The 27,445-nt window shown below is 37.1% G+C and overlaps 1 protein-coding gene and 1 long non-coding RNA gene across 5 annotated transcripts; both read left to right on the top strand.

Moving 5' to 3' along the window:
* Positions 1–1,092: 1,092 nt before the first annotated feature.
* LOC112192094 (sporulation-specific protein 15) lies at positions 1,093–8,122 on the top strand. 3 transcript variants are annotated; one of them, XM_024331654.2, is made up of 10 exons: positions 1,097–1,418; positions 1,731–1,928; positions 2,125–2,247; positions 2,769–2,806; positions 2,887–3,055; positions 3,434–3,653; positions 3,747–6,802; positions 6,891–6,959; positions 7,232–7,368; positions 7,491–8,122. In XM_024331654.2, exons 1-10 carry the CDS (start codon positions 1,338–1,340, stop codon positions 7,708–7,710), a joined length of 4,311 nt encoding a protein of 1,436 aa, XP_024187422.1. In that variant the 5' UTR covers positions 1,097–1,337; the 3' UTR covers positions 7,711–8,122. The 3 variants fall into 3 exon arrangements, 2 of the variants coding, with proteins under 2 accessions (XP_024187422.1, XP_024187421.1); XM_024331653.2 differs by having other exon boundaries at positions 3,434–6,802; XR_002933351.2 differs by lacking the exon at positions 7,491–8,122 and having other exon boundaries at positions 1,093–1,418; positions 3,434–6,806; positions 7,232–7,268.
* A 7,884-nt stretch (positions 8,123–16,006) lies between these two features.
* Positions 16,007–17,995, top strand: LOC121052121. 2 transcript variants are annotated; one of them, XR_005808062.1, is made up of 5 exons: positions 16,007–16,447; positions 16,651–16,811; positions 17,134–17,225; positions 17,648–17,708; positions 17,809–17,995. It is a non-coding gene; the product is annotated as an uncharacterized LOC121052121 (long non-coding RNA). The 2 variants fall into 2 exon arrangements; XR_005808061.1 differs by having other exon boundaries at positions 16,646–16,811.
* The last annotated feature ends 9,450 nt before the right edge of the window (positions 17,996–27,445 follow it).

Here is a 27,445-nt window from a genome sequence, read left to right as displayed (position 1 = left end):
GTAAAAAATCCGATTCTGAGGCAAAAGAATTACATCAATCCTCTAGTAAGAAATTCATGGGTTTACCCGAAAATCCAATTAAGTAAGTCGTATATTTCTTTAAAAATATTGTCTCGTAACTTGCTTGAGGAGAGTGATATGTTGTTTCTATATGGACTTGAATAGATATTTGATCCATTTATTGTCAAGTAAGAAAGTTTAAACTACTATTAGGATGCCAAGAATTTCCTTCCAAAAATTGTCATTTCTCGCAACATTCGATCTCAAGATCCTCACAATCTTATCCATTTTAATTCAATTACGGTGGAGTATAAGTAAACATTGACAACTCACAATAGAATTGGACAGAATTAATCATGCTTGAAAATCATGAGTTCAACTATATGAATATGACACTCCACCATTGAATTACATCCATTTTCTTACCCATCATCGATGAAAGGTTGAAAATGCAAAGTCACAAGCTATACATAACATCAACTGACATTACTCGGTAAGAATCATTAGTTTATATTATAATTTTGTTCACCACTTGAAATATAAGAAAAATCTCTCGAAATATCAACACTGCGTCGATTCTTTCAATTCTTCACCGTCAAATTCTCAACCGTACCCTAAACCCAACAAAAACAAGTCGATCGATCGGCGTGACTTTCCAAGAAATTTCCACCCTGGGACATAATGTGATGAAACAGTTTTGGTTTAATGCACTCTCTCACAAATTGAAACCACTATTAATCATTTAATCCCAAATCCCACCAAAAAGAACGAAGTTTACAAAGACCCGACACCCCACAGCGACGAAAGCATTGTTCGCATGGTAGGCCCCACTAAATCTAGGGAAATATTATATTAGTCGATGGCGTCGATGCTATAACTACTAAACATTCCCTCCATTACTTAATTTAATCTAATCCATTTCCCCCCATTGCGACCTTCGCGGCCACTCGATCTCCGCCACGTAGCGGGAGCTGACATCAATGCCACACGTGTAGCGTCCTCAGACGCGGGTGTGCGGGGCTTACCGTACGCCCGTCCTCTATACAGTACAGAAAGCCAAGGCTCGAGAGAGTGATACAGTATAGTACGTAATGTCTGGGTTTCAGTTTGGGTAGTGGCAAAATGCCGAAACGGCAATAAAGAAACGCCAAAAAAAGTAGAGGAGGGGTTTAATTAATCTAACCCCTTCCGCAACAATGACCACCTATCTAACCCCCCACCCTTCTCTCTCTCTTTCTCTGTTTGGTAATGGTGGTTGTGAGGGAGACGTGGCAATGGTGGAGGTGATGAATTAGAGTTCGATTCTCGTCGGCCAGAGCAAGAAGAAGAAGAAGAAGATGTTTAGGATACACAGGAACAGGCCGGCGAAGTCAGGCGAGAGAATCGATTTCAAGTTCTCTCAGTTCAAAGCCGTTCAGGTATTACTAATTCCTTCTCTTTTTCCTTCGATCATTTGCGTTTTGAGAGTGAAGAATCAGTAATGGAGGTAGAGGATTGTGTTCTCTGTATGACATTTGTGATGATTCCTGATTTGGATTACTCCTTCCAGTTTTGGATTTGTGAATTTTTTTTTTTTTTTTTGCTTAGTCTAGTTATGGAAATGTGTGTTTGATGCTTATGTGGTGACGAGTGAGGTGATTTTGTGTGATGAATGAGGAATTGAGTATGGAGAATTTTTGTTTGGTTAGTGATGGTGATGTTTATGGTTATGGTTATGGTTATGCTCGTAGGTGCCGAGAGGATGGGACAAGCTGTATGTGTCCATTGTGTCTGTGGAAACTGGGAAGACAATTGCTAAGTCGAGCAAAGCGGCGGTGCGGAATGGAAGCTGTCAATGGAGTGAGGCGCTTTCCGAGTCTATATGGATTTCGCAGGATGATTCTTCCAAGGAGATGGAAGATTCTTTCTTCAAGCTGGTGGTTGCCATGGTATTGTGCTTGTCAATGTCAATGATTTTAATTGAAATGTGCTTTACTTTTTTCAGGAGTAGAATTTAGCTTTCCAGTTTTGGTTGATTCAGTGAAGATTTTTGTTTATCGACCATTTCCAGAATGGAAATTCTGGCCTGGCCTTTTGTTGTTGTGAGTTCTAACAGTACTGTTTCGAATTACTTTTTGCTGATAGGGATCGGCGAGATCTGGAATCCTTGGAGAGGCTACAGTCAATATGTCGGATTATATAACTTCAAGTTCTACTGCTCCAGTTTCGGTTCCATTGAAAAAGTGCAACTATGGGACAGTTTTACAGGTTTGCATTTTACACATTTATGTATTTATTCTGTGTAGATGTTTGACGTGTTGCCCAACTATTGATCCCCTTTCTCTCCCTGAGGTATTAGAAAGCTATATGCTGAATTGAGTCAAATTAGAATTTGTTATGTTTCGCAACATTTGCACAGTGTACTGATTGAACATGGTAGAATATGTTTCTCTGAGGATTATACTTCTGTGATGCCTTTAAAGTCTGATGCTTATTTTCTTTAAAATATGGTTCATTCTTGATGTTCTAAATCCGGGAGCTTGATGTATTCTTACTTGTGAAAAACCCTGTTAAGTTGTCATCCTTCTCAAGCATTTTGAAGATACTGGCATGGCCAGCAGTTTATATATGTGTGTGTGTGTGGTCAATCCAGGATGGTGCATGTGATCGTAAGTATCTCTGTGAAAAACATGAATTGTTTTGGTTGGCCTTAACTCCACTTATTCCACTAGAAGGTCATGTTGGAGTAGTCTTCTAAGCAGTTTTTCTCTTGTGCTTCTGTTTTTCAGGTGAAAATTAACTGCCTAAAGCCAAGAGCAAGGGTCAGGTTAGTAATAATATATTGCTTGTATTAGATTCTAACTGAGTGTTCTATTTGATTGTGAATATTCTCTGCGCACTTTTCAGGGATGAAGAGTCAAAAGAGACAAGCAGTCATTTGGAAGAACAAAATGGAACTGGTAATGATGTGGACGGCAAATCAGATGGATCCGGTAGTACATTTGGAAGGAGTCTCGGATCTTCCTCCACAAAAGATTTTGGCTTGACCTCAAATCCTGGAGAACCTGGAAGTAGGGTATGTTACACTTTCCCTTAGTATAATATCTTTCCTTAATTCAGTGATTATGTATTTTCAGAATCTTGTTGCAACATAAACATTGACTGCTTCCTTAGTACCTTTCCTTGTGTTGCATCAAATATAAACCTGGAGTGTGATCTAGAAACAAAAACTTATCCGTTTTTGGACACAGTTTATCAAATGAATATTTCCTATGTAAACGGATTCATTTCTAGAAATTGTATCTATTCAAACTTTTGAAGAGTTTGAAGATCTAGACCATTATTTTTTACTTTTTTGGTCAAAACCATTATATTTTTATAATCTGCATTATGCACATGCTGTTCAACAGTCTATCCTTGCTAAGAAAATAAATACCTTCATCACTTTTTGTAGGGAAGTAGTTTCTCTGCTGCAGGTTCACTTTGCAGCTATGAGTCAGCAGAGGGTTCCATAAGAAGGGATCCTATTCTTCTAGGAAGCAACCTTACTGGTGAAGGGAACCTCCTGATTGGAAGACAAGATTCAACCAGCTCTCAAACTAGTTCAATGCCTGGCAATTTTCCAGCCATTTCTTCTCCATCCAATCATTCATCATTTAACTCCAGGATCACAGGTTCAGGAAATCATTCTCAGAATTCTCGCAGAGATATTCCAGAATCACCTTTAAGAACCACTAGTTCTTCTAAAAACCTTCTGGAAACCGCAGAAGTTACTATTGAGGAGCTACATGCAGAAGCTAAGATGTGGGAGAGGAATGCACGGAAACTAATGCTTGATCTGGATATACTGAGGACAGAATTTTCTGATCAGTCAAAAAAGCAGGCAAATTTGAATATGGAGCTTTCAGCAGCATATGCTGAACGTGATAGCTTGAAGAAAGAAGTTGAACACTTAAAAGTGTCATTTGAGAGTTCAGTGATGAGACAAACAGCCAGCGAGGATTTATCTCAAGGTGGAGTGTCTCATATAGAGAAGGCATTACAAGATGAACTGAAGTTTCAAAAAGAATCCATTGCCAATCTGGACCTGCAGTTGAAAAGGAGCCAAGAATCAAATATTGAGCTGGTTTCCGTTCTCCAGGAGCTGGAAGAGACAATGGAAGAACAAAAGATGGAGTTAGAGAATCTATCAGAACTGCAATCAAAATTTATTGAAATGGAAAATTCAATCCAAATAACTACAGAGGAGAACAGCAATCTAACGCGTCAGCTGCAAAAATTGCAGGAATCAGAGAACAAGTTGCAAGATATGGTGCAGCAGCTGGAACAGGCTCTGGAAGAGAAAAACCGTGATGTAGAGAAGGGGTCAGGTCTGGAAAAACGAAGCCTTTCGGATATTGAGACAGAATACAGCAGTACAATATTCGATAAAGAAGAAGAGATTATTCAATTGAGAGAAAAGCTGTCTGAGTCTCTCAAAGAAAGCCATTCTGCAGAATTGAGGTCCATTACCATGAATGGAGGTGAAACAGATCTGATCAGACAAATTGAAGTCTTGAAAGAAAAGTTGCAGGAGCTAGAGACAGATTGTAATGAGCTGACGGATGAAAACCTTGAACTCTTATTCAAGCTTAAGGAAGCAAAGAACAATTCTGCAGGGGGACATGCACCTGTTGATCTTCCCACCACTGAGCTTTTGGTGGATTCTTTTACCAGCTTTGAGTCCAAAGTGACTGAACGGAAATCCCACATACAAAATGCAGAGGAGAATTGCAATAAGATGGTGCTTGGGGAGATTACGAATAATCATGATCTTTCAATTCAAGTACTTGAGAGTTTAAAAATGGAACTCGAAATTAAAGTTACAGATCTGGGGAAAGAATTGACAGAGAAAAGGTCTGAGATAGCCAAACTGGAGGATAACTGGCTAACCAAAGAAGAAGAAACCAGGGCTCTACGACAGGTGCACAATGAATTAGAGGCTCAGTTTTCCAATCTACAAAGGGAAAAAGTCGAGCTAGAAGAACACATGGAAATCGTGCTAAGAGAAAGTGAGCTCACCACCAAGTGTTTGAATGATTTGCGAAATGATCTAGTGGTGCTCAGCAGCAATGTGGATTCGCATGTTTCTACCAATAAGATACTTGAAAAGAAATCTTCAGAGCTTGAAGCTGATAAATATGAACTGGAACTTCACTTGTCTGAGCTTGAACAACAAAACACACAATTATCAGAACGTATTTCTGCTCTAGAAGCTCAGCTAAGATGTTTGACAGATGAAAATGAGGCTAATCAATTAGAACTAGAGAATTCCAAATCGTATTCTCTAAAGCTCCAAGATGAAATCATCAGCTTAAAAGTTGAGATGGAATCTGATAAAGTTGAATTGAAACAGAAATTACAGGAATTGGAAAGTCAGTGGTCAGAAGCTCGAGAAGAATGTGAATTTCTTAGAAGGGCAAATCCAAAGTTACAAGCTACCGTGGAGACCCTCATTGAAGAGTGCAATTCACTTGAGAAATCAAATGAGGAGCTGAGAACACAAAAGCTGGCGTTGCATGAGCAATGTACCTACTTGGAGGCAAGGTTGACTGAATCTCACAAGCGCTTTACAGATTGCTCGAAAAGAGTTGAAGTGTTGGAACAAGATCTATCTTTGATGATGGAAAGCATTGCCTCAAAAGAGAAAATCCTAAATTCGGAATTAGATGCACTTCGTGATGAAACCATCCAACATAAGGAGAAACTTATTTCGGAAGAGAGCTTGTTGAATAAAATGTATTTGGAGAAGGCAGTTGAAGTTGAGAACCTTCAGCAAGAGGTAGAACAACTCACCAAGCAACTTTCTGAGACTCATAAAGAAAGCGAAGAACTAGCTTCAGGTGCTTTCCACGAAGCATCCAGATTACGAGCTGAGAAGGTAGATCTTCAGTCTGCTCTGCTAGAGGTTCAATCTAGAGCGATACAGACTGAGAATGAACTCAATATTATGAGAGCAGAATACGAAGAGAAGCTACAAGGCCTGTCAGTTGATCTTACTGCTTCTAAACAAATCCAGGAAACAATGATGGCTGACCATGAAAGGCTATTGAAGTTGTTGGAGAATTACAAGTCAAGTGAAGCAAAATTGAAGACCACTGTGAACAATCTGGAACTAAAACTTACAGTTTCTGATTATGAACAGCAACAGCTGGTGGAAGAATCTACCAATCTGAAGGTTCAACTGCAGAATTTAACTCATTGTCAGGATGAAATGTTGGCTGTTAAGAATGAGCTTGATGAGACTAAGCTTGAGAAAGAGAAATTGGAATCGCTACTGGATACTCAACTACAGAATTTAACTCATTGTCAGGATGAAGTGTTGGCTATAAAGAATGAGCTTGACGCGATCAAGCTTGAGAAAGAGAAATTGGAAGCACTGCTGGATTCCGTGTCTGAGGAATATGAATATCTGAAGGCAGAGAAGAATTCATTCCTCGAGAAGATTTCAACATTGGATATGGTCTTATCTGAATTGGAGGATTGCAAACATAATAAAGCCGTCTTGGAGAGGAAAGTTCTGCGGATGGAAGGTGATCTAATTGCGAAAGAGGCTTTATTTGCACAAGATGCTGAGCTGAAGAATGAGCTCAACCAGTTCAGAAGAGCCAACGAGCAGTATCAACAAAAACTACAGCTACTCGAGGAGGAGAAAGATGAGTGCCTAAGAAGATCTCAGTCCCTTGAACAAGAATTGAAACTAATTAGGGAAGAAAAACAGAACCAGAGGGATCTCAAGTCAAGAAGCAGTGCCAAAGTCACTGAAGATAAGAAGCTCTCAAAAGTAAGTACCGTTTGTTCTTTATGTGCATGTCGATAGTTACTCTCAAGACTGAAACAATATGTATTTCTGACGTGCTTTCATTGAACAGAATGAAATGGGGAAGAATAGCAGTCATCGTCGTGATAATAGAAGGAAGCCACTAGTGAAGAATGGTCAGGTACAGGGACTTATGAAAGATCAATATTTTCGTTATAGATTAGAGAGTGGTTAGACATCTAAAATATTTATTTCATCCTGCTGCTACTGCTAATATTGCAATAATAGTTGGTTTTCATTTAAGTTATCACATTACAGACACCCATACACAATGACATAGAAAGGTGATTGATTTGTGCATAATATATATATATATATATTTGGAGCCTCTCAATGTGATGATCTTATGCATCTTTTCAAAGCATCTATTTTGATTTTATCTTTCCCTTACAGGATGATAATGGAATTGACAGCCATGATGCAAGTCCTCGTGATGTTGGAGTTGACTCTGGTTTGAAGATTAAGATGCTTGAGGATGAACTTGTTAAGGCATTGGAAGCAAATAACACTTATAAACTTCAACTTGATAGGTGAGTGTAAGAGGAATACATTAAGCGCTCAAAATGCATTAAATGACAGTAACATTTTCCTTCTTTCCTCAAATCATTGATGATTCAGTCTTGACAGACTGATTTCTGTTGCTAAACCACAGGCTAACCCGACACAACCATGCGGATGCTCATCAAAATTCAAGAGCCGAAGTAGTGGCAAAAGATAGATTTGAACGCTCGAAATCATCTCTAGAGACAGAATTAAAAGAGATTCGTGAGCGCTACTTGAACATGAGCCTGAGATATGCAGAGGTAGAAGCTGAGCGTGAGGAACTAGTGATGAAGCTCAAGCAATCCAAGAGTGGAAAAAGGTGGTTTTAATGAATCAACTGATGCCATCCACGACCTGTTTGAAATGCTGAATGTCATTTTCTTGAGTCTACCAATCTCAGGTAGCTTTTTAACACATCGATCTTTGAATATCACAGTTTCCCATCTGCTCAAGTGAGTGCTTAGTATAGCTTTTTAGAGGAGAATATGCTTAGTATAGTCACAGGTTGTAAAACAAAGTTGGGGAGTGCTAGCTACCAGTATTGAAAATTAAAATAAACAAGTAAATAACAAATACATATAAAAACAGAAAACTTTTTGTGATTTCATCTCTCATTGTAGATCTCGGTCCTGCTAACAAAGATTTGAATAAATTGTGTAACACAATAATGTAATCATATGATTGTAGACAGTTATGTCGTCAAATTTCATACTGTTAATCAGAATTTAGTGTCCATATCAATGATGAGGAGAAAATAGTAGATATATGCAGTTTATGTAGTGCAATGTGCTTTGTAGATGTAGTTTCAAGATTATAATATCTCCTTATTCCTTCCGGTTTGTGTTGGAACTTCTTTTATAATTTTTTCCCTTGTTCAGCTTGGAAGTCCCCCTTGCAATTAGCACATTTTGAGTTGGTATAATGTTTGGTATCTGATAATATTCCCCCAAACCTTTGAGGATACCCTATGATAATCTGATAATCTATATACTAAAATTTATAGTGTGCGCGGCGCACTGTGCCTGATCTCACACAGGTGAAAAGAATATAGTGAGATCACACATGTCAACATCACCTTTTTTTTTTTTTTTTATTCAAAGGGTTCATAACTCGTTATGCCGTACTTTTGCTTTATTGCCTAGGGATAAGACTTGTATGTGGCAAACAATAGCATATGGGATAAGTCACATTCAATTTTTCTACCTGAAAACTCACCTAGGGTTCGTTTAGTAGGCCGAAGCGAACTTACTGGAGCCTATTGATACTGTACTTTCTTTTGGAGTGATGTGCTGTATTGCGTCATCCTAGATTTGTCAAGCCTTTGGTACTATACCGGATCAAGAGGCCAGAACTGTGTTTGTGTTAGGTCTCAGAAAAATTGCATATCTTTTCTGTAAACCATCATCCAAAAAAGCATATTAAATCTTGCTTCAATATATAGATCAACCAATTTAGAAAACAGGTATTTCATACCTCAGAATGGAAGAACTATGATCCCTAGTTTCATGTCTGAGTGATAGTGAGGGATGAAATTTCCCAACAATATTAGGGATTTGGTTTTGCTTAATCATATTGATTGAATAAAGAAAGCCACACTTTACATAAAATGGTGTCACCTGACTCACAAAGATTCAAATAGTAGTTGACCCCGAAAGCAAATAATACTTAAAGAACCATCAATAGAGAGCCTTCTTTCACAAGGCATTACGTAATCAATTAAAAAGAGGATGAAGCTTTTTGCGCTTTATAAAATTGCGGGTGTCTCTTAGAGAGCATGAAATCTCACCCAGACATGTAGCAAAGAACATGTGAGAAAAATGCCTACCAACATCATATATATGCACCAGAAGACTGAAGATGTAAAAATTGCAGAGGGTACCGTGCTATGTAAAACATACCAAGTATCAGTTTGTATGCATGAAATGATATGATGACACCCAGCAAACTGAGTGAAACGTTGCTGATGATTGAGTTGCTCGAATCTAATAGTATGTTAGAGGTTTGTTGAACTAAGACTTTAGGGTTAGCCGAGGTTATGAGTGAGGTAAAATGGATTAATTTGGATTAAGATAGCTCAGAACTCTAATGGCGAGTGAGATTCACTTGAGATTAAACATAGGTGTCACCCTCCTAATCCCAACAATTTTGCACTTGGCAGGCACATGAACTCTTTCAGTGGAATTCTATTGTATGACACTCCCAAAACCTCTGAATGCTCTCATACTGCATAGAAAAAACAGCAACGGCATAAAAATAGCATATGTCAAAGTGACATTATAAAATGCCTAGTGTAGTGTGTGGTGAAGGTGTTTGTAAAAGAAAAATGAAAGCCAGAATAAGATGGAGGAGGTGTCATAGATCAGTTTTGGGAGCAAAGGTAGGTAATGCATATGGCATATCCTTTCAAAGATGCTCAAATTGCAACCTCCATGTCTCGCTTTTTCTCTCTACTTTCTTTTTGGTTTCCTTTAGCCAACTAAAAAGTCACCAAGTCATCACACCCTTTTATTGCCCTCATGACCAAGCCAAAGAAAATCTTATAACAATCAATCCAACCCTCTGTTGTTCAACCCTCCTAGTACACCACTACTGTCTTCCTCCATTTCATGTTTTCGCTGGCCGGCCACCCCCACCATTAATAGCTCCAGTGGCTCAAAACTGATGGGGGTGGCCGGTTCTTTCTTGGTGGGAGGACAATATATCATGGTGGTGTTCTTTTCATTTCTGCTAACTGTATGTGTGAATCCTGCTTCATATCAGTATGGAAGAATAAAGATGGTTGATTAGTAGCTGAATCCTTCTTCTTGAGGGCGGATTCTCTAAAAGGGCAACTTCAATCCTTTGGCATTTCACTTTCTGCAGAGTCTCTTTCGCTTCACTGTGAAATTGGTCTCTCCCCAAGGAAAGTTTATTGTGGGGCGGGTCAGAGTCAGACGATAGCTAGCACTGGAGTGGCGTCGATCGATCTTTTCCCGTTTTCTTGTTTAATTAGGTATGAAAACTATGTGTTTAGTTTGTACTTCATGTGTGTACGTAGGCCTTTGGCCAGATTAATAATTAAGCTCAAGGTTTGTTATATTCAAGCCTATGGCCAAGTGTTTTAGACTTGATTGCATTACTCTACTTGTTGTCAGTAGATAGTTGAGCTTCACTGCTGTTTGCTTCTTTTAAACCTTATTTACCAACCTGAACAAGGCATAAAATTTCTGCATGCACAACTAGGTTCAGCGCGACTAGTACCCAAAATTTTGATTATTGCTGTTTTTACTTTTCTACTTTTTTAAGGGATGGTAATCAATTCTTACACATATTGCGTACTCTTCCCAGAATCCTTCACCTTGTTGCGAGCTGTATACACTATAAATCACGAGGAACTGTAAGTTTACCAGCAATGTATTTAAATACACAAATTCCAGCTAGCTAGTAATTACGTTTAATATATCCCTGAATTACGTACTGCAAGTAGTGCACCTGGTGAAAATACAACATTCCATGTATTATCATCATTGCCCACCGTTGGAACGCCACTCGATCAGTGGCTTTGAAAGGTATTCCGGACTGCAGAGATGTTATTGGCAAGGCTAGGGTATGATGGATTGTAGGCAATGGTCCAGACATTGCCTCCTGGACTTTCAATTGGACTCTCCCTTTTCCTATCTTAAACTTTATTGATCAAAATGGCATACATATGATACATCGAATTAATCTATCAGAAACAGTTAACGACTATAAATGGTGAATGCAACATCCCCAAGCTAACTTTGTTAATGGACCAGGATATTATTAGATTTATGACACATCCATCAAAGAAATTTATACTCCTCTATCTAATTTTTTGGATAAATTTATTTGGGGCCTATAGCAATTAGTACATTTTAAATTAAATCTACTACTTGGTTGCAATGTGAAGATACAAATGCCCATGCCATTACCAAATTTCTTAAGGCCTTGTTTAAATATGGTGATTTGGACGTAAGGATTTGAATTTAGACTTTTCAAATCCAAACCAGCCCATTTGGCAAACATTTTTAAACGAGCGTTTGTATTTCAATAAATCACCTCTCAGATTTCGTAAATAAATTGGGCTGATTTGAAATAACTAGGGTCCCCCTATTTATTTCAAACCTCACTATCCTCTCTTTCTCGAACAGAGATGCTCGGTCTCTTTCCACATATTCTCTCAACGTATCGCACACTATTTGGCAGTTGAATATACCTCTTAGTTAAGATAAAAAAAAAAATTATCTTGGCTTTTGCTAGGAGGAAGATTGAAAACAAGAGCTTGTCTAGCTTGTTTTGTTAATTCTATAGACACTACGTACTTATGCATTATGCAATGCTGGTGTGGAAGATGTCACCCATCAGTTTGTCAAACTTAATGTGATAGTGTTCAGTGGTGAGTAGTCTCAATGAGGCTAGTGTATTTGGAACCTGAGACAATTCTGGGAGGCGATTCGTATTATCGAGATGAGTGGGTTGTGTAATATGTTTCAAATATTCTTATTTGCTATAAAAATGACGGAAAAGCATGATTTTAGTTATTTACGAAATATCTCTCTATTTTCAAGTGAAGCATGTGTATTTGCGAGGGGTTTACATATATTATGTGCTAGATCTATTGTTTGATTAGTATGGAACATGAGAACTTCTTGATTGATTTTGCCGAGGTAAGGATGTGTCACACGATGGCATAGGGCTAGAGAAAGTCATTAGAGTTCCCATGAGGTACACTAAATTGAAGAATAATCAATAAGAGTAGATGATGGGATTTGATGAATTGTTGTGAATTGATGTGTATATGATAAATTACTTTCTTGCATGTATAAAATGACATGGCTTTATTGGCAACATGAGCTGCTCACTGAGTGCGTGGTTTTGCTTACCCACCCATCTCTAATACCTTTTGCAGAGAAGTATTAAGAGTTTGTTGAGCTGGAAAGAAATTAGACGAGCTAGAAGGAAGAGCTTGTTTACATTATGCTTTGTAACACTCACACCTCAGATTCAACGTTAGGTGCTTAAAATCCACCGACATCGGGTCCGGGGCCTGACAGAATGACACCATTTAAAGTTTGGAGTGGAAGAAAATCAAGTGTAAATCACTTGGAGGTTTTTGGTTTGTATGCTATGCTCATATCCCAAAGGAACTAAGGCAGAAATTCATCAAGTGAGAAATCTGTGTTCATGGGATATAGTTCACACACAAAGGGCTATAGGCTCTACAATTTGAAGAAAAAGAAAATGATAATCTGGGAAGATGTTATCTTTAGTGAGAAATCATCTTAGGATTGGAGTGAAGGTTCAATCTTACAAAAAATTGTACAAGAAAGTGTTGTTCTTGATGAACAAGAGGTTCCAGACCAGTTGGAACTTGATCCACCTCAAATGTTACCAGCTCACAATCTTCAACAGCCCTCACGAGCATCTTCAAATGCACAATGAACTTCTATTTCATCTCCGATCAGGTTGAGAAACTTGAGTGATGTGTATGAAAGCTGCAATGCATGTTTGTGTGAACCTGAACATTTTGAAGAAGTTGTAAAAGAATATGAATGGAGGACTGCAATCCAAGAAGATATCAATGTGATTGTGAAAAACAACACATGAAAACTAGTTGGCAAACCAAATAACAAAGAAGTTATTGGTGTGAAGTGGATTTACAAAATCAAGTTGAATTAAGATGATTATGTGCAAAAAAACAAAGCAAGATTTGCAAAGGCTACTCACAGATACCTGGAATTAATTTTTATGAAACATTTACACCATAAGAGGTCTGATCTCAATTGCAACAGAGAAAGGCTAGTTTCTGCACTAGCTAGAAGTGAAATATGCATTTCTGAATGAGGTTCTAAAAGAAGAAGTGTTTGTTAAGCAACCACAAGCAGAAAGTTTACAAGTTCAAAAATGCTCTTCATGGTTTGAAATAAGCCCAAGAGCTTGGTATGGTGAATTGATTCCTATTTGATAGAGAGATGGTTCTTTAGTAGACAGATGGTTCTAAAGAAGTGAAAATGAACCTGGCCTCTACACCAAAACTGAAGGTAAATCACCATACTTAATTATTATCTTCTTATATGTTGATGATTTAGTGTTTACTAGAAGTTGTGAGAAATTATTTCAATGTTCAAGTTTGATATGATGTTGAAATATGAAATGAGTGATTTAGGAATTTTGCATTATTTCTTGGGAATTGAAATTGTTCAATCAGTGGAAGGTATCCTTATTATTCATAAAAATATACAAAGACAATTTTAGAGAAGTTCTGGATGTTTAATTTGAAAGCTGTTGCAATACCTCTAGTTGTCAATGAAAATTTTCAGAAAGAAGATGGGAGTTATGATACAGATGAGAGTATTTACAGAAGTCTAGTGGGAAGTTTACTTTACCTGAAATCATGTATCCTGCAAGTTTGTTGTCCAGATTCATACACAAGCCAACCAAAATTCATTTTGGAGCTGCAAAGAGAATCCTGAGATATATTCAAGGAACCACTGATTTTGGTAAATATAATGCATGTATGAGAGGAATGTTGAACCAAAACTGTTTCGCTTCTGTGATAATGATTGGGGAGGCAGTACTGATGATTTAAAAAAGCACATCTGGGTATACTTTCACACTTAGAACTGGTGTGTTTTCATAGGCCTCAAAGAAGTAAAATATGTGGCTCTATCCATAGCATAAGCTGAGTATGAGTCTGCATCAATAGCTACTTCACAAGCTATTTGGCTCAAAAGAGTTATAGAAGACTTTGGTGGGAAACAAGGATAATTTGCAACATCCATTCTCTGTGACGACAAGTTTGCAATTGCCATGAGCAAAAACCATGTGTATCACAGTAGGGCAAAACACATTGCTTGAAGTTTCATTACATCAGGGATGCAGTTGAAGAAAATAAAATGGATTTGGTCTATTGTAATATTGAAGGCCAAGTTGCAAATATCTTCACTAAGGCACTACCAAGAGAGATATTTGAATATCTCAAAGGCCTACTGGGATGAAGAAGCAAAACATTAAGTGTTGAAATTAATGCTTTCCTACTTTAACTAGGAAAGTCAATGCAGTCCACTTGCTGCTACTTGCCTTTCTGTTTTGTCCATTACTAAGCTAGATATAAATTATAATCTAGTTAATTAGGCTTCATTTTCTCACCACAAGATCAGAGGCGGAACGTCATTGGGGCCAGAGATGGCCCAGGTTCCCCAAAACATGTTATAATCTGATGTGGCCATGTATAATTGGTTGGAGTTTATTGAAAAATTGAAAAATAATTATGTTGTGGTCCCTCCACATTCCAAATTACTCTATTTTATATGCTTTGTTAAAGGAAAATACTAATAAATTCCTTGATGTATGTGATTTCAACCTATTAGTTAGTGCTTTCGAGAAGGAAAAATGCATGTTAAGGAATCAAATTTAAATGGAAAACATTAATACATGCTTTAATATCTATGCTCTTAATGAAAAGAATAAATATATTTTATGTATTTTTTATAAATAATTATTTATTATTCTTTTAGCCCCTCCAGAAATAATTTTCTAGTTCCACCACTGCACAAGATGGTTAGATAGGTTAAGTTTGGCTTGACTACATAAGCTTAACATTGTTGTAAAAGTAAGTATTGGAGATACGAAAATCAAGTTGGTTGTTTTTCTCATCTATTCTTGTGCTTCAATTGCTACTGCAATTTAATCATAGCATTCAAGTTGTGTTATTGATAGTTTGTTAATTACCAATTAAAAGCTCAAAACTTAACAATGTATGGAGTCTAGTTTTAGTCTGTCTTTCTAATAATTTAATTTTAGATATGTAATTGCTCTCTTTCTATTCCATGTTAGTCTTTGCTTTATGAGACATTCTTTTAAGGTGAAGCTTTTAACTCACTTTTTCCCACCATTTGAAATTGTATCGGCATATTGAAATGAGTTGTATTGTTATCAAGTTTAGATAGCAAATTACGTTCTCATGGGTTCAGCTTTTATTGCCTTGTGGCAGCTTTCTCCTTTTGCTTTAAATGAAAGAACGAGACAGATCTCCTAATTTAAATTATTACCATAAATGACTATGCCAAGTTAGCAAGTAGTGGAACTATCTGATTAGAGGCTACACGTCAATGAAACCAAAACAAGCAAAAATGAGTAGAAAGGCAGTGTTCATCACTTGCCGGATAATGTCAAACAACAAAAAAATAGCATCTTGCTCACCTTAAAAAAGAAAAGAAAAAACTTGGTATTTCCACTTTCCATCTTCAAATCCATGTCCTCACAAAACACATCTTTAACCATAAAGTCTAGATTAGCCGATACATGAACTATCCTGCAGTTCAGAGTAATGTAGATGCATTACAACAAAAGTGTCTATTGATAGCACTGAATAATAGCTTTTTTTCTCAAAGTGCTATTAATAATAGATGTTTCCTTTGTAAACGCTATGAAATGAACTAAAAATAAACAAATGACGGGAGGTTGGGCTTCTAAAATGAAACGCGGGCTTCTAAAATGAGAAGCGCCAAATCTCCCTCATTTGTAAAATTAAAACTATTTTTAACTTTGTAAAAGAAAAAACTTTAAACCCTTTCCAGTCCTCATACTTCTTACTCTTATTCTCTCTTTTCTTCCTTTCTGTCATGGAACATAATGATAAGTCCTCTTCCTCTCTGTTTTCTCTTCTTTGTTCTCTCTATATTATGGGTGATTTGAATTTAGGTTTTGAACATTCTCAATCTCATTAAATGTTAGGATAATTTGGGATTATTTTTCAGGCTACGAGAATGTGAAATTGGGGGTTAGGGTTTCTGTTGGAGAGGAAATTTGTGGTGGTGAAGAAAAGAGGGAAAAATGAAGAGAATCCAATGACAAGTACAACAAATTCAAAGAGAAGGGAGATTCAAAAGAGTTTATGTATTTGGCATACGAGGATTTGAGGGCTTCTCAGGAAGAGTTCTTCAAGACCCGACCCGAACCCAAGGGGTTGAATGAGTACAGGGCCAATCGGGAATTCCAGGACGAAATCGAGAAGGGGTTACTGATTCCAGACAAGGACTTCGTCTTGGGATGGAAGTCTGGAAGGTAAATTTTATGCACACCAGGTATTTTTTGAATTGGCTCATTGGGCTAATATTGCAATGCATTGATTAATTTTTCAGGGTACATGAATGTGAGTTGAGGGCTAAGGTTTCTGTTTCTCAATTTGAATTTTGTTGACTGTTAACTTGTATATATGTTTAATTAATCTTAGTTTGGAGATATGATTGAAATCATTAGCAGGACAGTGAGCATCGTGGAGGTGCAGTTCGTGACGGCGAAGACGTCAAGGTTTCGGTCTCATTGGCGACAACCATTCCATTCTCCAGGATATAAGCTGAGCTCGTAGTCAAATTGAACTACTGCGAACTGTTCTCAATCTCTGCATATGGCGACACCTAAATCAGAGGTACTTTCTTGTAACTTTCTCCTTTTTTTTTTGAATAAGATTTAATTAATTTGTTATTTTTAAAGTTCAATTTTTGATGTTTCTTCTCAATCGAAACCCAAATTGAAAACTTAGTTAACTAATGTGATTTGTTTTGATTTTTTTTTTTTTATATTGTGATCGGTGATGGTTATGATTATATTGTGCACATAGTAAGTTCTTTATCACTTCTTTTTTGTTCTTCCTTGTTTGTTATGCATATACCTTTAAAGTGCATTAGTAGTAAAAAACGATTTGATTATGAAACACATTCTAAGATTTCATTGTAATCGGTATTGCATAGTTTATTGCTATGGCTTGATCATCAAGTTGCTGGAAGGTTCAAGGACAACTACATTGGGTGTAAAGCAGCTCTCAATCATAACCACTTATAAGGTTGCTCTCTCTCTCTCTCTCCCTCATTTCTTATTTTAGGTTCTCCCAATTGATTTGTTTGTTTTAAATAAGTGCAGTTATATGATGATTGATAGGATATCAAGTTTTGGTTGTAGTCTTTACTTGTTGCCTGTAGTCTTTACTCTTTGATATATTGGTTATGTGAATGAGGCAATAATTTTCCTTAACAATACAATTTCATTAATAATGCATGGATGTCACTGCTGGAATGCTTCAGGGTCTCATTTAAAAGCAACTTTCATTTTGCTTTCCTTGTGTTTCCTTGAAAGAGTTTAGTTTTCTTAACTAATATGATATATATCTGATGGTTGCCTTTGATGTTTGTGCTATTTGACTTGCTAGTTGAAGTGATTCATTCATTATATAAACATTTTATAATTTATTTGATTAATTCATGACAGCTACAAAAGATTATAAGCGAGGAGCATTGAAATTTATACAGAATGGCTCAGCAAACTCGTGGTAAAAAGTTTGGGTAGATATTGCAATGAAATTAGAACCTTTCCTTGGCTGAAAAACTAGCACTTGCAGCTAACTCATGATTTTGTCTTCCGTTTTGTAGCACTCCATTGTTGAAGATGATGAGCTCTCTCAATTCAATAGTAATGCAGTAAATTAATGATTATGTTTTTGTAGTATGTTAAATTTCAATATGTAGTCCATATTAGATCTAAAGACACAACTTGTTGGTTGGATTAGCTTTTGAATTTCTTGTATGCTACAAATTAATTATGTATCATTTTGAAACATTAAATGAATTATTTTTTTATGGCTATCATTATTTGAAACTATTTTCAGTTCGACACAAATGTTTAGATGACATTATTGAAATGCTATAATAAGGGGTGTATTGTATTTGGATTTGTGCAGACTTTTTTTAAATGACAGACTTTTTGAAAAGTCCACAGACTCTTTAAAAAATTGATAGATTGGTATTGATTTCTTAAAACCATTGATTTTAGCAACAGACTTTGTATTGATTCTTGAAAATCTATATACTTTATTATGAATTACTTCTATATATTTTCTAGTAAATAAAAATAAAAATGAAAACAAAAAATACAACTAATGCACTCCAAATGCAAAGTGAAATAATAACTCGTTGCCTCTTCAATTGTCAAGTATAGTAGAACTTGACTCAAATTAATGATTATTATTGTGTCTAGCTAGTTTGTTCTCAGTTCTAATTTCCCAATCAACTTAAAGATACAATATAGATCACTCGATGTTTATGGTTAATTATTCTCATCAATTTTGTTTTCACCTAGTAACATATATCATAAAAACATTGATCAATGTCTTGATCTATAATCAATCAACCAAAATTCAATTGTTCAAGCTTTCCTTGAACCATGATATAAATTCAAATCGATGAGAATAATTAATAAGACAAAACCTAGTATTTCATAGTAGAGGTGGCAAACGGGCCACTAAGCACGAGCACGGCAAAGGCCCGGCATGCTTAAAAGTGGCCCGGCACGACCCAAGCTCGTTAGTGGCCTGGCAAGGCCCAAGCTCGTTAGTGGCCCGGCACTACCCGAGTACGTCAGAATAACGAGTCGGGCTGGGCTTAAGAATATTGGCCCATTAGCCCAGCCCGGCCCTAGCCCGTAATGGGCCCGGCATGGCCCGAGCATGACATATTGTAGGCCGGCCCGTTACAAACACAAAATTTTATTTTGTTTTTAAAAATATTAAAAAACTACAATGATGAGATATGAATATGAGACATTTTTATTTAAAATCTCATGACAATTCCACCAATGTTTTTTTTTATATTGTCAAAATAATGAAACAAAATATTATATCCTTGTTTTTACATAAGAGCAACTCCAACAGATTTCCTATAATTTAATTTTTCTCTACTTTAGGGAAAAATAAGCCTCTTTTGCTCCAACAGATTCTCTATAACTATCTCTATTTTAGGGAAAGTGAGGAAACAGAAAACCAAATTCTCTATATTTACAGCAAACTCTAAAATTTTAAGGAAGAATATGGAGATTTTAGAGATTGTTGTAAAATAGGGAATCTATTGGAGTTGGGGAAGAAAAAGAGGCTAAAACTTTGACTTTTGTTTCTCTATAATACAGAAATTAATAGGCCTGGGATCGGTTCTAGTTTTGACATTTTTGGCCGGAACCGGAACCGGAACCGAAGTCTTTTTTCCGGTTCGGTGTGCCCGTTTTTTTTTTGCCGGAACCGTTACAGAACCGGAACCGGTGTTTTCGGTTCGGTTACAAGTTGAAATCGGTTCCTAGCCAGAAAGAAAAGAAGTGACTTTTTCCAGTTTTCCTGCCACATTTCATTACAGTTCATAACTTCACAGATCATTAAACTTCAATGCAGAACACAACGAAGACAATGAAATGGAACAATCAGTAGTACAATACATTGAAAATATAAAATCAAATGAATCAAAAGTTTAAAACCACTTCAACAATTGGATCAAATGAATCAAAAGTTCAAATGTTCAACCTCGATGTGTTTTCTACCTGGATATTTCTTACATATAATTTCGATGTGTTTTATAAGAGAACTAGTTCCATTACTAGTTGAATTACATGCAAGGTGAGTTGGACAATACTTACACTGTGCTCTTGTGGTGTGCCCAACTTGTTGCTCAACTCCATCAACAATCCCCATAAGCGGGTGCTCCTCCTTGGTGAAATGCTCCCAAACCCAGCTTCGAGGGGGTTTCTGTTGTTTCTGTGCCGGTGCCCTCTTTCTCTTTGCAGCACCCTTCTTCGATATGCCGGGATCGTGAGACTGAACTTCTTCCTCTCCTTGGAGTGCAGCTGTAACAGGTACAATCTCATTCCCAGACCGAGAATGACTAGTTGAATTCAAAGGAATGGATGGAATTGAAGGATTAGAAGCCATCTCCTTCTATAGTTGGAATTGGGAATCGCCGATTCGGGATGAGGATCAGAAGATGAACTTGGGGTTTATCAGTTTCTGACTTTCTAGCTTTTCAAATGGAAGAACTTGGCTTTTCGAATGAACTGGCCAACTGGGCATCTCAGTCTTCAATGAAGTGATGAATGAACTGAAGAAGAGCGAAGAAGAGAGAATTGAAGAACGGCTAGGTCAGTTTGGTCGAGAATGAGTAGGAGGTCAGGGTTATTTTTGTCTTTGGGTTACCTAAACTGGGCTAATGGGCTTCCAAAATATGCGTCCATATATACATAAGCCCAGTACCTCGGTTTCTATCGGTTCCTAGCAGTTACGGATTTTCGGAACTGAAACCGAACCGGAAGATGGTAATCGGTTCGGGTTTTCACAAAAACACATCTTCCAGAACTACAAACCGAATCGAACCGGGGATTTCGGTGCGGTCCGGGCCGGTTCCACCGGTTCCCGGTTTGAAAATCCCAGGCCTAGAAATTATAGAGAACCTGTTAGAGTTGCTCTAAGTATTTTTTCTAAATATTAAATATATGTTTATTAATAAAGACTAATCTCATAATAATACAACTATAGAATGAATGAAAGAATAATTGATACTAAATCTTCATTATATTAATAAAGATTAATCTCACAATAATATACTAAAAACAATATATTTTGAGTTTTTTTCTTTCTTTCTTTCTTATAGTGGAATATAAAAAATTATTAGAAATCTAATCTTAAAAAGTTAAGATTAAGAAAAACGTTGTAGAATTTAATTTATTTTAATTTTCTAAATAGTTAGATAAAATTAATTTTTATTTGTTCAAATTAAGATTTTAAAATCGTGCCTTATAGTGGGTAGGCACGAGCACGGCCCGACACGATATGGGCTCAGGCCATGGGCCGGGCTTAATGTTTAAGTAAATGGGCCGGCACGATAATAAATGGGTCGGCCCAAGCACGGCACGAAGCATGACTAGGCCCGCATAAAATGGGCCGGGTTGGTCCGTTTGCCACCTCTATTTCATAGCAACACTATTCAAGGTTTTAGGGGTAAACCACAATATTTGGGTCTTAGGGTTTCATAAATTATTTTTTATTGCTATTAGGGTTTTAAGTATCACAATTGAACAAAAAAAAAATCACATTCAACAACTACAATGAACATGTTAGGTATCAAAAAATATTAATATCATGAAAGATTAGAGAAAAAATAAGAAGAAACAAGAAAGAGAGATGATAGACAACCAACCTCTCTGGGCGCAGAGAGAAAACTTTGATAGATTTATAAAAAAAAAAAAATCTTTGATAGACTTTTTCAAATCTTTGGTCTGGTGGCTAGAAAATTATTGGAATTTGATATGTATACTTAACACTACAAAGTCCATGATTATCCTTGATTTTCTAATTCCATAAGTATGAATGAAATTTTGAATACCTCTGAACTTTTATTCATTTTTAAAAGTCTTAATTGAATGCTCCTAGATTTTGGTGGAATTCATAAAGTCTTTAAAAATCCTAATCGAATACCCTAAAACTTTCATGGACTGCTGAAAGTATGAATACACCTAGACTTTTAAATTCCATAGATTTCTTAAAAAGTTCCACTAATTCCGGGAAACACTATCTAAAATTCTAAAGCAATCGACCTACCATAGTGGGGGCTATCATAGAGTTTTCTAAAACGCTATGACATGATACTATAACATTTTTTGGCCGCTATAGATGACAGTTTATTGTGCAGTGATGTTGCATTTCAAAAGTGACACATCTGGATTCAAGTACAAAAATTGAAGAATAAATGATAGCAGCTGAAATTTTTTATCACCAAAGTCAACTTTTCAAGTACACACCTATAATGAATAAAGACCTTCATTGAAAAAAGTAGTAAAGACAACTCACCATTGCTCTTTTAAGAGTGTAAAAAGTCATCTCTATGAGCAGCAAGGTTTGATTCTTGTTTTAATCTTATTAATGTATTGAACAATTACTATTTCAAAAAAAAAAAGTATTGAACAATCTATGCAGTGAAGATTAAACTTGAGAACTGATAGAGACAAAAGTGGGGTTATTCGATTCATATTTCACATTTTTTGGTATCGCAAAACCTTCAAATATATTCATGTTTAACAAACTCAGATAGCTTAAAAGGATGACCATAACTATCAATGCAAATGGTATAAGAATTTTTCATCTTTACCTGAAGTCTTACCATACCCAAGTAGCCTAGAAGAGTCTAATTTCTAAACATCATTAGATTCTGCTATTGTTGGGCACCATAGAAGAAACCATGGATACAATTTCAAAACTTCACCTCATAAAGATGCAAAAGAAATTATCAAAGTGCGAGCCAAGAATTTATTCAATGCCCATTCAAAGACAGACATGAAAGCTTCTAAACAATATATAGCAAACCATCGTCCCCTTCCTGTAGTATATGACTTGTCACCATATCCAATGGTTGACAAACTCATTAGCACAAGATAAAAACAGTCTCCATGACTGATATCACAATAAAAAGAGTCTCCATGACTGTAAACAATGAATAATGCAAATAGAGTTCGGTAGAGAGTCTTCCTAAACTTGGTCAATCCAGCAAACATCAATCCCTCTAGCTTCTCTATAACATAATCAACCATGTTAGTAACTAATAGGGAAATAAGAGTAATGCTAATGAAATTTAAACAACACACAACAACCTTGGTTACATCGATTTTGGCTACAATGCCTAATGGTGTACATTGAGACAATGTGAAAATAAAGCATATTCACAGCTTTTTGGGCAAATGGCACTTCTTGTCCTATTGAATTCACTCCTCCCTCTCCCTACAGATCTAAGCCTAAATCAAATTGTGCAACCATGAGAAAATATATCACAAAGCAAATCAAACCATAAAGTGTAAAGTAGATTGCTCCTCGAAGCAGGAATGACACTTTATTCTGCTATCTTCCTCGTTCCCATTCTGGTCATCTAGTAGATTATTTAGCACATTCGGGGATTGACATGCTGCTAATCTAGTGGATTAACATTCATGGATTAACATTCTACTCATCTTGTGGAGTGACATTTCGCACATTTTGTGGATTAACGTTCTGAACATTTTATGGATTGAGAAGGTGGCCTTCTGTGTGAAGACCTGAAATTCTCGGTTAAATATTTTGTAATTTGATATTTGTTCAATTATATTATATATGAATTTTGGGCATGATTCGTATGTTGTTGTATGAGAAATTTGGTTTCGAATGAGTTTATTTTCGAAAAAAACGTTATTTAGGGGGGGTCACTAAAATCGACTTTTTGTACGTACGGAATTTGGGAAAACTTCCTTCACGAAAGTTATAGATCCCGTCGATACGAGTTCGTGCATATGTGGAACGCAAGAATCGGAGTTCATATGAAGAAGTTATAGCATTTGGAAAAGTTGCCAAATTGGGTATATATATAAATGGAAAGTTGCCAGAAATAGGGTTTCCATTTTGGGCATCCCACCTCTCTCTCTCCCGAGCCCGAGCAGAAAACAGAGCAAGGAGTCTCCGGCTCCGTTCTCCATCCTCCGGCCACCAAACCACATCAAACCACCTCCCACGGCTTCGTCTTGACCTTGTGCAGCTTCCAGAGGCAGCCTTGCGCCGCGGAACGACCTATAGTGGCGGCGGGAAGCTTGTTTTGGTTTTGGTCCGATTTGAGGTCGATGGCGATATCTCGAGTTACCGGCCACCAAAACTCAAGTTTCTTGGCTTGTTGAACTCGCCTCAACCTCTGATCAAGCTCCAAGAAGGACAGCACCTGAAGTGAAGGTTTTCTTGTTCGTCGGAGCATCATCGGTTTCTGGAAAAATTCAGGCCACACACGACTGTTTTGGTAATTTTTGACCACTTCCTTTCGTTTTCTGACTTCGTGCTAGTTATGAAAGTTTCTCAGATCGATGAAACAAATAGGAGTAGCCTGTCCCTGATGTCATTGGAGGTGGTCGGCGGCGGCTTTGCCTCTAATTCCGGCGACCATTTTCGGCCACTTCTGGCCACCTTAAGGGCATTTTCTGCCCATTTTTGTGTTCTACATGTCGATACGATCATTTCAACATACAACACTTAAATTTTGGAGATCATATGATTAAATTATGAATTTTACGATTTCGATCATTCGGTTTGTGATCAGTGAGGATCAGGTCGTCCGATCGACTTGTAGTTTTATTATGAAGATCGTATGACTGTCCCGATGACATTGTGTGGTCTTGGGTGAGGATCCGACCGTTGGATCATCATTTAAGTTTATTTTTTGAATTGTTTGCTAAGTTAAGACCGCACTTGATTAGGTACTTGATGGTTTGAGTGGACGAACAATTGAGATATTGGGATTTGGTTGATAGAAGACGCAGCGGGAGTGAGAGGTGAGTAAATCTCACATGGTTCATTTACGAACCGAATTTCCTTATTTCACAATTAATTGTTATGTGTGAGAAAATGGTTTTAAGAAAATGAGATTTAAAGTATATAAGAAAATGAATTTCTTGGTTTTACTACGAGTGAACTATAGTTGGTATTAGTGGTCATTCCTGAGTGGATGATTACGTATATATATATATTTACATGATTTTATACGGAATGGTGTGACATTGAAATATGTGGTTTTTGATGATTTATATTGTTGAAAGAATGATTGTGAGTTGTGATGTGACAATTGTGAGTCCGAAGGTTACAATGGTAACCTGGGTTTGTTCTGAGGGCCGAATGGTCTAAAGTCCGAAGGTTACAGTGGTAACCTGGGTGTACTGAATCGTAAGGCTGAACCTCGGCCGAGGTAACAGGTTACGATGCAGTTAGAGCTCTAGTCTGTTGTGGGAGTACGGTCATGGTGGTAACTAGGTTATTGCATTGTGAGTACTTTGTGCCACGTGAGTTGGGTTGGTGATTAAATTGTTGGAATTGTTATGTGTGTTCGGATTGTTGGATTGATTTACTTGAATTAAAAGAATTGTGATTTACTAAATCAATCGTTCATTTCTTATTTACTCACGAGCTTTGCAAAAAGCTTTTCGGGTTTTGTGTTGTTGCAATCTCGGTACATTATTCAAACGGTGTAGCGGATAATCCTGCAGGTCAAGATAATCAGGGTCGAGAGCGAGCTGAGTAGGGCAGCGGGGTTGACATCAGCACTTGGTCTATTTTGGTGTGTTTTATAGACTCTTTCTAGCGTAACATTTTATCTATGTTGGTGTTGTAGTAATTGACTTGAGAGTTAGTTTTGCTACGAGGCTTGTATTATGGTTTGTGAGACGCTGGTTAAGAAAAAAATTCAGGACGTTATTTGCGTTGGTTTTTTATTCATGTTTCGGATTTGAATTTGCTATTCAAAATTCGGGGCGTGACAGTTTGGTATCAGAGTGTAATTAAGGTACATATTTGGTGATGTGTCAATACTTTCCGAGTGATGGCCCGTCTCCAGCGGATCCCCATTGTGTGCTCTTTAGTATTGACAAAGTCATTAGGTATGTGAGAGCGTTAGAAGTCATCTAGGGCGTTAAGTCGTATTAGGAGTTACGAAATACCCTCAGTGTGTTAGTATTTTGGTTAATATGTACTTGTATTGACTTATGCTATGTTTAAGTGTTATACAAGTTTTAACCATGTATTGCTATGCTTCTGAGGTAGTGGACAAATTGGGAAGCATAACTAGGGGTCGAGGTAGACCCTGAGGTAGAGGTCGAGTCCGATGTAGGGACAAGATGTTTCTATGGAGACATTTGAGGATGAGGTGGAGGCATCAGAGGTTGAGCTGCCTGTTCCACCTGTGGTTGATGTGATGGATGCTATTCTCGGGTTAAAGTGGTGAAAAAAGATTGAGAATGTAGGAGCAGTTGGAAAGAGAATTTATCTTCCCAACTCAAGATGATAGGAGTGTGAGAGATTATGAGGCATAATTCTCAAGACTATATCGGGTTAGGAGACTATATCGGGTTGATCTTCCCGTTCTGCTCATCTTCCACGCTCACATTCTGCTAATCTTCCATGCTGCTCATCTAGTGGATTAACACTCTGCACATTCGGGGGATTGACATGCTGCACATCCAGGGGATTAACATTGTGCTCATCTTGTTGATTGATGTTCTGAACATTTTGTGGATTAATCTTTTTGCACATTTTGTGAATTGAGAAGCTGATCATCTACTCCATTCCCATTCTGCTCAACCTTATCATTGCCCATCATCATCGCCATCATAATCAGTCTCATTACGGTCCTCACCCTCATTACTACCATCATCACCGCAATTATCGCTGCCTTCATCACCACCCTCATCAGTAGCCTCATAAGCAGCCTCATAATCAATCAAACTGTAAATCCTCAAACACTTAATATGGCGCTTCCTTCTATTAAAACATAGACCTGAACCTGTCATTTCATACCAAAATCATTTTTGATTACGGGCACGATGGTGTTGACGCCACCGATGACGTATTATTACTACATTACAAACCACAATCAACTCATACTTCCATAAGGGGGGTAACAAGTAACTACGTTCATGGTCAATGGAAACATAGCTGGAACAGGAACAACATCGGCATGAATCGACTGACTACACCATCATGCTTTGTTGGGCTTACAACCAAAATGACCAGAAATTAGGACTCACAGTATGAAGATTAGACTGGAGACATGAGGACTTTCGGATTTTAGGCCGAAAATTACAGAGGGGGGTTTATCGATAACAGAGATGAACAATCTGGGTTTAGTGGCTTCCTACAAGCTCGGAAATTTCACAAGAGACTCTCTTGTGACTTTTTATTTCTTTGGTCAACGTCTGTCTTTATTCATGAGCGAAAAGAAAATGCAAGGTCAACGTTTGACTTTATCCTTTACTCATTGAGCGAAAAGAAAATGCAAAGGGGTGAATTGAAATTCACCATTGCCCATGCTATTAGCAAAGATGCTACCTTTTACAAGAAAATAACAATCATTACTCCAATAAATACTAAAGTGAACAAAAGCCGTAGTAACAACTACTAACCGCACGACACCAAAATCAAATTTAAACCGTAACTAATCTCACGCAACCCAAAACAACAAAAACACTAAAAAAACCATAAACCTAAATTATAATTATTGCCATTAACTGAAGCACTGCTGTCTTAGGGACCATTGCATCTAACCAAGAAGTGACTGTAGAACATGGGTGAGATATGAGATCGAATGACTTTGTCTTCAACAATCCAACCGCGTGAAGTAGCTAATTGCCCAACAAACTCCTTCTAAACCAATAAGAATCTGGATATGACGAAGATGAGTAAAAGCACTTGGACAAATAACA

This window comes from Rosa chinensis, chromosome 3 (genome assembly GCF_002994745.2).
Source record: "Rosa chinensis cultivar Old Blush chromosome 3, RchiOBHm-V2, whole genome shotgun sequence".
In the NCBI taxonomy this organism is placed as follows: domain Eukaryota; kingdom Viridiplantae; phylum Streptophyta; class Magnoliopsida; order Rosales; family Rosaceae; genus Rosa; species Rosa chinensis.
Note: the sequence above shows the minus strand (reverse complement) of the source record. Positions and strands in the feature narration are given on the sequence as shown.

Excerpts from the sequence above, each read along its gene's own strand:
- LOC112192094 (XM_024331653.2), top strand. The coding sequence starts at position 1,338 with ATGTTTAGGATACACAGGAACAGGCCGGCGAAGTCAGGCGAGAGAATC. Across the intron at positions 3,056-3,433 it reads CTGGAGAACCTGGAAGTAGG|GGAAGTAGTTTCTCTGCTGC; the intron begins GTATGTTACACT and ends CACTTTTTGTAG. Across the intron at positions 6,960-7,231 it reads CACTAGTGAAGAATGGTCAG|GATGATAATGGAATTGACAG; the intron begins GTACAGGGACTT and ends TTTCCCTTACAG.